Here is a 12,903-nt window from a genome sequence, read left to right as displayed (position 1 = left end):
CTTCTATGGTTTAATGACAGATGAGTGGAGAAAGAGAACTGTTCATTTCGAGGAGCTTCATTTCTAATATTTGATGACCACATCTCAATAAGCATCTATTGACTTTAACATATTATTAGTATGTGTATTATTAAACCATGTTTAGGCTTATACTTAATAAAATGATCAAAAATTTGACAAATTGTTACTCGTAATTATTTGTTTGGCAATTAATCGTCAAATGAAATGTCATGCCCTAGTAACAACTGATAACACAGCACCTATAGTTATTAATTTGTGTACATTTGGACTTTTGTGAGTCTAGTCTAGTGTCTATTATGTTATTGGTCACAAGGTAGCGGTTAGGGGTCATTATAGGGGTTATTTTACGTATCTGACGAAGAAAAGTGTCAATGACAAGAATTTAACTGTGAGTTCGGCTTTAATATGAGTTGATTGTGTTGTTCTGTGACTAAAAATTAACACTCGGCCATGTTTGGTGTTTCACTAAGGACAGGAAATATCTCCAACGCATCGTAAAGTCACTCGTTCTGACTGCATTTTTCAGATTTAGCCGTCTGCCTCCAACACTTGTGCGTCTGACCGGCTGAAGCTCCTATATCCCCGTCCTCTTTTAACTTTCCCTCCTTCTTCTCTCCCCTTCAGCTCAGGAGCAGATAAACATCCACTCAACCCTCAGAAGAACTTCCTCCCCAGCAATCCACCCTTTCAACACCTCCGGGCCGACGGAGGAGAAGACACTTAACTCCCAGCCCTTTTGTCTCCTGCAGTAAGTGTGGAGGTTGACTCATTAATCCCAGGTTCCCTCTCTCTGTAGCGGAGTCAAAGGTTGGACATGGTGAGTTTGAAAACCATTGACACTGTAGAGATACGAGCCCCGCATGTGTGTGTTTGCGTGCGTGCGTATCCATGTGCGGATGTGAGTGTGTTTCAGTGGCTGCAGTGGGAGGAAACTGAAAATGACAAGATGATAATAGGGCTTTTTCACACAGAGGAAACAGGCTGAGCTTTAAAGTATCCACATTTAAATCTGGATAACATATCTATGTCAAAGCAACCGCCGCACTGGAAAAACCTGATACTGTTATTGCAGATGCTGGAGAGCAGCTTTCAGCCGGAGGGACAGGATGTTTTTTAGTCTTTTCACAGAGCACAGATACTCTTCCTGATGACTGCAAACCTGCTGTTATACAGCTCTCTTTTAACACCTTTGTGTCAAACACAATACACAACTCAACAACGATAACGTCGCACGTAAAGTGAAACATTTTAAATTTCATCCACTGCCCATCCGTGAAAGCAGGAGCTCAACTGGTAAATAAAGTGATTCATTCAAAAGTGGTTAATTTTATTGTTCACCTCTGAAAATATTCTAATGCATTTATTCAAATTTATACTTTTTTCTATACATGAGGTGTTTTTTCAAAGGATTTCGGCTCCAAAATCAAAAGCTGCACAGACTAAAGCTGCTGTGAACAACAGCAAAATCAAGATTTCAAAGAGTTAAGTAGCCGGGGATGAAGAAAATAAGTTGTTCCAGTGAAAAACCGCAGCATTTTACTGCTAAAAACAACAAACAAAGTATTTGCTGATGGTTTTAATGCCTCTGGGTTGAGAGCTTCTGTCGGAGCCCGTTGTCTCACATCATGGCAACTGTGTTTTTCCAAATATTCACCCACTGATCAACAATTCAACGAGCTGATCAATCAATCTCCGTCAACCCGGGGCCTTGATGGGTGGAGGCGATGGGGCGACAGCGGTGGTGGGGGGCGATCGGGGTGATGAATGAGAGGGGACAAACATGGGGTCGGAGGTCAGACAAAGAAGCTCTCTGCAGAGGAAGTTGGGCAGTCGGGCCGCCTTCGGGTCATCAAGGAAACATCTTTCAACCCAGGTCGGTATCCGAGGATTCACGTCCCTAATGGACCGATGTAACCCAGCGCCAACCAACGGGGGCAACAACACAGGAAGTAAAGAGTGCTGTACTGTATGTAGGAAGGTGTATAGTGAGGCTGTGAGGGTGGATGGCTTTTTAACCAATGTGCTGTTGGTTAAATATTGGTCATAGAAACATTGTAGAGGGCAGGAATGAGGAAAAAACATCTGTGTTAAATGTAAACCAGAGTTTTACACCCGACTGACATTCTTGCTTTGCCCACATGAAACCAAACTTGATGTTATTTGTTTGTGGATAATTTCCTCTGATCTGGTTAAACAGCATCAAACTGAGAGGCTGAACTACAACATAATCTGTATGTTTCAACTTCTTCTGCCCTTATATGAAGGTGTGTCTTTTGGCTCTATGGTTATTATTCTATAAGAAAAAAAAAAGATGGCAGTACAAATTGCACAACTGCAGCACTTTACTCTGGGATGAAACTGAATCAACACATCATCAATCATCAGGCTAATGGCATCACTTCTAAAAAACTTGCTCAAAACATGTTGGCTATCACTAAACTTGCAATAACTTTTGAGTGAGTTCTTGGCTGAGCTCCATTCTCTTATTCTGGTTTTTGTTCACTGAGTCATATGTGGACGTTTTTTTTTTTGCCAGATCATTCAACCCAGAATATGATATGAGGAGCTACACCTGTAAAACATTATTTGTTCATATTTATGTATAAAAGTTGGAGAAAAACAACACTCTATAACTTTTTTTTTTACCATCTTTGATTAGAATTCATCATCCGCTGACGCAAAGATCCAAATAATCATTCAAAAAATCATGTCTAGACAAAGAAAATAAACGATACCACTGGAGTTATGACTCAGTGATGAAAACTCACTTTAATAGCCAGAAAGTTCAGCCCACTTTCATTGGCTACAGCCTTGGCGATCATGGTCTTGGAGCAGCCCGGGGGCCCGTACAGCAGGACTCCTTTAGGTGGTTGGATGCCCATGCGGGTGAAGGCCTCGGGGTGTTTGAGAGGCCACTCCACGGCCTGCTTCAGCTTTAGCTTCACCTCCTCCATCCCACCGACGTCCGACCAGCGGACCTGGAAGCGGGAGACAAGTGAAGTTTGGTGTTTTAATAAAGTTTTGGAGGACGTAATGTGTTTAATACATTCGTACTGAGTGGTAAGATGGTAAAAATGCACGAAATGAAGTGCTCAATAAAGATAATTTGAACATCAGGTTTTTTTTCCAAATACATAAATAAATCAACATCTCGTAATCCCTGGCATTGTTATATAAAAGCAGCATAAAGCTTTTGGTATTTAGTATCTGTTGATTTAACCTTAAGGAGCTTTTCAGGCCAATTTCACATCAATATATTTGAGTGAAGCTGCTCAACTCAAGCGACGAGTCTTAACTGTTCCCCAGGGACATCTATCATGCTTTGACACCGCACTTTGACAAGTTCAAGTGCATAGAAATAATAATAAATAGTGATAAGAGATTAAATAAACAGAAAGAAAGAAGTAAATATAAAGAATGAGAGGAAAAGGATGAGGTAGAAGAAGTGGAAAGAGAAGAAAGGAGTTGGGTCAGACAAAGAAGAAGTAAACCGTATTTGTAGAAGCAGAAGAAGGGGACGCCATTGGGTGAAGGCGGGGTACAACCCGGATATGTCCAACCATTCACACCTATAAGTCCCCAATTAACCTGAACCGTATGTGTTTGGATTATGGGATGCAAACAGACGGACAAGCCACCGATCCACCGATCCACCGAGCTGCCCCCAAATCAAATCAAATCAAATCAATGAATGGTATTAATCAATCACATGGTGACATGGGAATGAACCTAAATGCACTGTGTTGTGTATGAGATACAATTTGGCAAATTGAGTGGAGGCTCTAATAAATGATCACCATCAGTCTAATAACGCCGGTCCAAGTAATCTGTGGCAGCTTGAACACAAACACGTCGCCAACAATAAATGCAACAGACCAAACAAACTCTGATTGCGCGCTGATGTCACTGGTGTGCTCATGTAGCTTTTCAACTCCCTGACCGCCCGGGTGAGTTGGAGAGAACGGCGAGTTCTTGCAGACGATGAGGATGATGATGATGATGATGATGGTGATGATGATGACGACGAGGGGTCGAGTCGGGAGAGCAGAGGAGAGGAGTGAAATATAAAAGCATATTTGGAAGGAGATGGAGGAAGTGGGGGCTCGGGTTGAATCAGGGAGACTCTGGACGGAGTGAGCAACAACAGAGGGAGTCGGCCAATAGCTGTCTGTCTGACAGATGGAAGGAGGGAGGGAGGGATGAAGGGAAGGAGGTGGTGGTGGTGGTGGGGAGAGAGCGAGTCCGGCAGTGAACAACCGGAGGAGATAAAGCAGATAAGGAGAAACTCTCGTCCAAATCCCTCTCTCTCATCCTTCCTGTCTCCTTCTTCATCACCAAGCCTCTCCTCCCTCCCATTCTCACTTCTTCAGCTCTAATCCCTCCATACCTCTGTTCCTTCCCCGTCTCTCTTCTTTGTCTACATGTCTACATTTTTATCTGTCTGTATTCATCTATAAAGCTTCTCTTTTGTCTTATCTCCTCCTGTTTCCCCCGCCCCAACACTTGGCTCGATCTCTCTGATTACATTTACATAAGAAACCAGGTTACTGGTAGAAATGAGGTTACGCAGGAAGTTGCACCATGTCGCCATCTGGTTACTGTAAAATGAAAAAGTGTGTCGGATTACTTCATGACTTAACTGGTTTCGTGTTGGTTTGGAGTTTGACAGATGTGTTTACTCGACCTCTGCAGCTTGAAGCTAGCAGCTCAAAGCTATGTTAGCTGATGAAAACGACTCAATAAGTTGTAGCACATCCACCAGGCCTGTAGTGGCGCTGTAACACTGCCACACTGAACACGATAAGTCGTGCCAGTACAAATATGCCGACGTTGAACAAAAGACGGAAGTCCGCAATTGTTGTTGTAACTTTACGTCTAGCAGCATAGCTTAGGTTACAGGTATGAGGTTTATCAGTGTGAAGGCATGACCCCTGTAAATAAAACGTACTTATCGCATTTCTGGAAACCTTTTGCAATGTGTTCATCGTGCCCGTTGTCATTACGCTAATGATGAAAATAAGATTAATCGTCAGCCCTATAGCACCACATTTGATGTGATTAAAACATGTTCTGGTTCTTCGGCATCCATTTTGATCCTATTTGTTTTAACCAGTCCGTTACATGAGTGCAATGCTAAATCAGAGCAGTTCTCCTTCAGTGTCAGTTTCAGTTTTTATCAAACTTTTAAATAAAATGTACTTGTAATATGTGAATATATGATTATATTTGAATGTCTAAAGTCTTTCTACACCTCATGTCTTCAGGTCCATCATACAACGGAAAAGGTTCTTAAGGAGAAATGTAACTAGGTAAAACCAGGTTTCTCTCAAGCCCAGATCACTGATTTGGTGATCAATCAATTACTTGGTTGATGGGGGAAAAAAAATCCCCAATCAATCTTGACTGAAGCTGTTTATTGAATAAAGATGTCAAAACGTTGTGGTTCCTTCCAGGTTGTGAAACCTGAGGATGTGACTGTTGATCGGACAAAAAACAAAGATGTCACCACGGGCTCTAGGTCTTAGTGATGTGAACTCGTTCTCATCCTTTTCTGATATTTTATAGACTAAACGATGACTCATGAGATCGATCAAATTAATCCTTAAGTCTCAGCCTTATTCAGGTCAGTGCAGAGAGCCAACAGTCACCAGTTACTTCCAGTAAGTGCATGTAAATGTTCATCTTCCTTCCTACAATATATTTCCTCCGTATCTGTTTCTTATCCGTCTTATCTCCCTTCCTCTCATTTAAACCCTCTATCATACCATCTCTCGCTCTCTCTCCTTTAAATACAGCTCCTTGCTTCTCTCCTTTCCCCTCTTTCTGACTTCCTCCCTTTTTGCATGCTCACCCACCCCCACCCCCACCACCTCTCCCTCCCTCTGCTCTCCATCCAGAGGTAACACATCCCAGGCCACCGGCGCCGTCTCCGGGGTACGAAGCACCTAATGGAAACCTGGCGTCTGGCCACATACTGTAAATACCGAACAATTTATGGACAGCGCCGAGCGAGAGAGGGGAAAGGACAGATGGAGGGGAAGGGAGGAGGAGGAGGAGGAGGAGGGGAGGAAGAAAGAGGAGTGTTGCAGAGATGAGGAGATAGGCCGGAAGCAGGCAAGCGAACCAGAACGCTCATTTGAAGGCCCAGAGAGGAATGAAATGAAATAAAGGAGTGGAGCGAGATAAAAGCAACAGTAAAACAGGCTTATAGACGGAGAGATGGAGGAAACAGGTGAGCAGGAGAAGATGGGCAAAGAGATAAATGAATACATACGGAAAAGCAAGAAGGACAGAGACAGAGGAGACAAAGAGGTTTTGTGTCTGAAGTTAAACTGGTTTGGTAATTTTGTCTCCAACTTTTATTCTGACGCCAACAGAAGCTTCTGGTTCAGGCTGCTGAAATCATTGACATCAAAAAACGCATAATGTTCCACAAAATGGTCTCATCACTTCCTCAGCGCGATGCATCACCGCCGACAACATCGGCTGTGGCGTTACTCAGCGAGCGCAGAGTACATGAGATATCAATTATGGTGAGAAAGATCAAAGGGCGGGAGCGGAAGTTATTATTTACCAGCTACGATGAGTGCGGCATTTCGTCACTGCTGCAGATTTCGTGTTTTCCCAGAAAGTTCAAGTCCCCTGTTTCTCGAAAGGGCCACACTTATTTCTGACTCTTAACCATACCACGTGGTCTTCGCCAAAAGAGAGACGCCAAGATCAACCAGAAGTCAGGGCTCAAGATGTTTGAGTATCTACAGCCTCTTAACAACTGAGCAAACTCTATTCGCTGATGAAGACAGTGTTATGACAGCTGAAAGCTCTAGAACAAGAGATTTAGTAAGTGGACCTTAAGCTGAGACGGTCTCGTCGATGACTATAAATCTACACACTTGTGATGTGTTTAGGAGACTGTTTTCATTATTAATAATCAGACTGAACTCATATTTGAATCTCCATTCACTCCCATGGTCGCCGGTGCATTCAAGGACACTCAGCGAGTTGGAAACTGTTGTGCTTTAAGTTGTAAACATGGCAGAGGACGGATCTTAAGTAAACACAGACAACAGGACGACATCAATGTAATTCCTTTGTTTAGAGTGGCTGCTGTTGCAGCAATGAACAGAAGCTGGAGTTTCCTTGAACACACAACACAAAACAACAATATTGAAAAGTGTCTCTGCTTGTAGCTGAATCACTTTAAGTAAACAGTATAACTGAATATAATAAATAACAATGTGCACTTAATATGAACTCGAGTTTCTGTCAGCGAAAGAGGGAAACTGGTTTAAAGGGATAGTTCAACATTTTGGCAAATGGCCCATTGCCATAATCCCTATAGTCATAGCAGTAGGTTCGTTACCTTTAATTGTCGGTGCAAGCTATTTTTAGAACGGCGGAGCAGAGCCGCAAGCTGCTCAGAGCTACGCTACGGAGGCTCATGGGATTTCTTGGTTTCCTTCATCAAACTCATCAAATACACAATCCAACAACTCCAAAACGCTCTGGTGGACAAGTTGTGACCTGCACATTCACCACGCTATGAGATAATAACAGAACGTTATGAGACGGAGTTGTTTTTGAGGCAAATACAGAGACTACTTGCTGAAAAACTGCCCCTGAAGGCAACGCGCATCAGCGGTTTTGCATGAATTTACCTCTAAAACAACTCTGTCTGGTAACGTTCTGTTATTATCTCATAGCGTGGTGAATGTGCAGGTCACAACTTGTCCACCAGAGCGTTTTGGAGTTGTTGGATTGTGTATTTGATGAGTTTGATGAGGGAAACCAAGAAATCCCATTAGCCTTCGTAGCGTAGCTCTGAGCAGCTCACGGCTCTGCTCCGCCGTTCTAAAAATAGCTCGCACCAACAATTAAAGGTAACGAACCTACTGCTAAGACTATAGCGATTATGGCAATGGGCCAATTTGCCAAAATGTTGAACTATCCCTTTAAGCTAAAGCTTTTATAGGTTAATGATCGTCTTCTATCAACAGGCTACAGCAACAGACTTAACGATCATGTACTTCCTAATGTGTGTAACAGGCCGTCACATGCTCTGTGTGTGTGTGTGTGTTCTACCACACTCTAGTAAACATCTCTATGATTTGTGACATGACACCTCGTCTTTATGTGGTCGACGACGCAGCAGACGGATTCCTATCATTTCATGGTATATAACATCATATAGAGCAGTAAACAAACCCCAACAGACACACACACACACACTCACTCACACACCCGGGGGGCAGACGATGCCTAGAAAGACGCGCAGTCTCATTCTGCTATCTGAACCAGATTTAGTGGCGTCGGGGATTTAAAGGCCTCCAGCTTTCCAGTTTACTGACAACATCCTCCGACCTGGTCGTCGCCTGAATACAAATCACTCTGCTTCTCTGCAGCGAGGACGCAGATGTGCAGCAGCGCAACACTGTGAAGTCTCATCGTCCGCCCTCTTTCTGGCACGAGCTCTGCAGACTTAATGGAGTCATTGTAAGAAATGACAATACAGAGAGTCATTAATTGAAAGGTGCTTTTATTTTGTCAGTGGAATTAGAAGGCAATGTTTTGACTCACACTTGGTCGTGCTGTGTTTTTCCCCACGTTCCTCTTCTTCTTCTTCTTTTTCCTTCCCTTCCTTTTTGTACGAGACTCAGTTATTATCTTTTACTGTTGTTTTCTGAACTTTACAAGGGGCCTCTCAGGCTCGGGCCCTTTGATGGGGGTTGAGAGGAGGGTGCGGGGGACTTCTCAGACTTAAAAAAAAAAAAGAAAACTCAGGGGAGACGTGGAGTAGGTTTAAAAGGAGGAATAAATGGGCTTGTTATAGAGCTGCCAAATGATAATATTAAAGCCAGACTGCAGGGTGGAAGATGATTGTTTAAAAAAAAAAGAGAAAGTCAAAAAAGATGAAGAATGCCTTGTCACAAAACAAACAAAGGATTAAGATTGAATGAATTTATTTACATGTAAATATAACATAAATCGAGAGGCGTAATCTGTAAAAACTCAAATCTCCAGATACGTGATCTGAGAGCGTTTCCGAGGAACTCGAGGCGTGTATTCATCCGGCACCACTGGAAGTTTCTTATATAAAATGGATTAGAAACAAATGTTTGCACTCATGTGGATATAATCAAGTCCGGGGCTCTGCGGCCGGCCTTTCAGCTGAGCTGTGCTAGGGGGATAAAAAAAAAGGAAAAAAAAGAAAACTCACTCCTCTCTCTTGTTTCCAGGAACCGGCCACAAGGACTGAACGTCTCTGGGTGAGCTCAGCGCAGAGTGTTGCAGCACAGAGGAGAGAGGGGAGGTGGGGGGAGGCGGGTGAGGGGAGGTGGGGTGAGAGGATAGGAAGGACGTTCCTTCTTCTTTTTTTTCTTTTTTCTCCTTCTCCTTTTTCTCTTTTTTTGGTTGCTGGCAGGAACCGTCAGCGACCCGATCTGCTTTCAATTACCGGTGGAGGATGATGTTAGCCCTCTTCCTGTCCGTTATGTCTTGCACATGCAAACTCCAAAACATCCTGGAGTCTCACCACTGTCCTCTCATCCCTCCTTCCCTCCCTCCCTCCCTCCCTCCCTCCCTCCCTCCCTCCCTCCCCGTCTCCCTCCGTTCGCTGAGAGCAGAGTGATTCATCTTCATTGCAGCGGAGGGTAAAATGGCCACAGGGTCATTTCCACTCTTCCCCAGCCTTCCTTTAAGTGCTGGTGATTCAGTGGTCAGTGGTCCAAAGCGTAGTTAAGGGATTTTCTGAATGTACATTAAAGGGTGGCGGGTGGTGGGGGGGTGCAGGAGGAGGGGGTGCATGGCTGCTTTTGCTTCTGCTGCTGATGAACTTTTTGTCTTTCTTGTGGTGATAAGTGTTTGGGTTATAAATTTGTCTTGTGCATTAAATGAAGCAAAGACGTGCGTGATGTAAACCAGTCTGCTTCCTCCTCCCGGGGCCACGGCGAGGTTGAATGCAGCCGAGACACAACGAATGCTGATTACGAGCACAGGATCCAATACAGATTGTGTCATTAAAGATGATGCTATAAACTCGGCAGGCATGTGAGGGGAGGGTCTCCACACAGTCCATGTGTCTCTTAATGATTTTTTTTTTCACCCCTTGGCATGATTTTTTTTTTTTTTTCCTGACTCGTCCATGACATGAAGCTCTGAGCTCCAGCTGAAGCAAAACCAAATGTTCTTTTTGTTTTTTTCTCTTTTTTATGTATTTTCCTCTGTCCTTCCCTGGACATCTTCTGTATTGGTCACTTGTGGGGCCAAAAAAGCTGTTGTAGGAGTCCTCAGAAAGTCTTATGTAACATAAATCTTGATTTCTTTACATGGTCTCCCCATTAAATTTGGATGTTTTATCAGCTATTGCAGGTTTTACATCAGCTCAGGTCGTCTGAACAGGGACTGCAGCCTGTGTGTTTGGCTCCTAAACCTCACTCACTCTTTTTAAGCTTGAGATTTGCATCTTTTGTTGTATGCATTTTTAATTATTGTCATTTTTTGCATATTTCACGCTTTTGTAATTGTCTAAACTGTTGCTTTGGTCAAGAGCAGCTGATGATCTGCACCGGCTAATGACTCTTAAATCATAACTTTTTATCGCGATGCTCTTAATGATGTCTCCTCCAGAAAAAGGTGCTAATAAACTTTTCTGACTTGTTTACTTACTTCTTTTTTGACCAGCTGCATTTCTTACTCTCCTCTTGGCTGACTTAATAAGAAACACAGACAAACTTTGGCAAGATGGAGGAACTCTATCTGTCATTTTCTGGGCCTGGAAAGCATCAATTTTCCAATTTTATGTCTTTTCTTTTGCTCCTTGAACACTAACTGCAGACAGCCCTTCATTCACATTTACGGCCTGTTTCCACTCCAGGAACCATTTCAGGAACTCAGGGAACCTTACCAGCATTTCAACCAGGACTAAATGCAGCTCTTCTGACATACATCCTGTTGCCAAGTCCCTTTCCTGGGGGTAATACTGTACAATGGTCCTGGAAGTATTGGGGCAAAGTTTGCCGTGCGTAACGCTGCTGATTGTTCAAACAAAAAAGCTGCATGCTGCTACTTGTTTACAGCTCCATTCATGTAATAAGGTAGCACCAAAACTCCAACATTGTTAAACCAAGGGAAAGGCATTTTGTAATGTTTATCGAGTTTGAAAACAAAGTTAGGTGTCTGGCTTTGCTACTGGTCTAAAAACAGAGAGAGATAATGTGTTTGCATGAACAAATTAACAACAGCACTGAAGAGTTCACGGTACCTTGGGGACGTCGATGGCAACCTCCCTCATGGCGCTGGGCTTCACCACGGACATGGCCCACTGGAGGTCCTGCACAGTGACGGTCACTGTCCCCATCAGCTCCTGGTCTGACGGCCGGTGGGACCCTCCCAGCGCTCGCCTCAGTGCATGCAAACCTGTAGAAAGTGGATTTACACATGTTAGATGTGTCTCCCCGGACCAGAGAGGAAAATAAATTGACAAAGTAAAAAAGGAAAATATATATACAATGAATCCTGATCCGTCTGGACACAGCATGGAACAAAAGTTACACTCCAGAAAAACATGGTTTAAAGAGATGGAAAGGAGTCATCAGTCTTCGGCAAAGTTTATAAAAAAAACCAAGAAAAACAAGTACCAGTTGTCCCATAAAAAAAAAGAGATTGGGTCTCAGATGCTACAACAGAAAAGGTGAATCATATAGACAACACAAAGGCCTGTGAGCTGAGCCATAAAAAGGATATAAAAGTGGTGTTTGTTTGCCTAAAGAAGCAGCGTTAGTGTCATTGTGGCTTGAGGGTTTTTGATTCCAAACCCACATGCACTCAGTCCAACTTTGTACTGAAAACATTCAGGTTTGTACACGCTGTGATGATACACGCCTAGCAAATGCAAATCTTAAAATGAACGCTAATTCCCCTTTTGACGGTGAAAATAATTGGGCCTGCATTATTTTGGAGAAAGGAGAGTAGGCCGAAGGGAAGGGAAGTGTAATTGAAGCGCTTAGGGTTTGAATACCCGCATCTCCAGAGACTCCTGCACTGGAACCAAAAGACGACAGCAAAACAAACACTGATGTGTCAATATCAAGAATGAGCCTTTGTTGAGCCTTGTTAAAAAAGAGAGAGAGAGAGAGCGAGAGAGAGCACTGCAGATTGATCTGGGGGAGACACAGTCTGGGCACAGACAGCTCTGCAATATGCCGAGGTGATGAATGAGTGCAGACTTACAGTGCAACACACACTTGTAAAGAAGAGGGCATCCGCACACACACACCAAAAAAAAGAAAAAGAAAAAAAAAAGATTTCATTCATTTACAGGAAAGCTTGTCAAACAGGCATGCTCTTCCTGTATCGTGTTAATAACAGTTGCACAGTGTGACAGCTGGAGCATTGTTACAATAATCTCTGACTCATCAGTAGAAAAGATGAGCAACTGCGTCAGGAGATAATTGGCGGAGAAAAAAAAAAAGTCAGAGATACAAGTCTCCAGATTTGGATGCAAAAAAGAAATAACTGAACTGACCTTAAAATCCAACTGTGTGCACTGTGCATCATTTACAGGTTGTGAAACTGTAGTTAAAGATTGAGTGTTATGTGAATTTAGTGCTGTGTTTTCTCAATGACCCAATTTTCCAGGGGTTTTAAAGAAAAACCTGCCCCTCGGTTGGACCTAGCTGCTGACCACTGCTGAGAAAAAAAAAACTAGGAAAGCGGAGGCCAATGGTTGACGTTCTGTCAGATTTGTGTTCTGTACTAAGCCAGAATAGTTAAATCTGAATATTTCAACCATCACACAAATCTGTAAACGTTACTCAGAGTGTCAGTCAAGTGCACAGGAAACCTTTTTGTGTTGTTTTTTTTTTTTTTCATTTTTGTAATTTC

The 12,903-nt window shown here is 43.1% G+C and overlaps 1 protein-coding gene across 1 annotated transcript in view; it reads right to left on the bottom strand.

Moving 5' to 3' along the window:
• Positions 1-12,903, bottom strand: part of afg2a (AAA ATPase AFG2A) — a 126,081-nt gene that overhangs the window by 93,068 nt on the left and 20,110 nt on the right. The window contains exons 12-13 of the mRNA XM_085789221.1: positions 11,282-11,436; positions 2,790-2,999 (exon numbers count right to left, since the gene is read on the bottom strand). Coding sequence (XP_085645347.1) covers positions 2,790-2,999; positions 11,282-11,436 — 365 coding nt within the window. The remainder of the gene's footprint in view (positions 1-2,789; positions 3,000-11,281; positions 11,437-12,903) is intronic.

The sequence above is a fragment of the Trachurus japonicus genome, chromosome 10, assembly GCF_045865225.1.
Source record: "Trachurus japonicus isolate A0001 chromosome 10, Traja_1.0".
NCBI lineage: Eukaryota > Metazoa > Chordata > Actinopteri > Carangiformes > Carangidae > Trachurus > Trachurus japonicus.
This window is presented reverse-complemented; position numbering and strand designations above follow the sequence as displayed.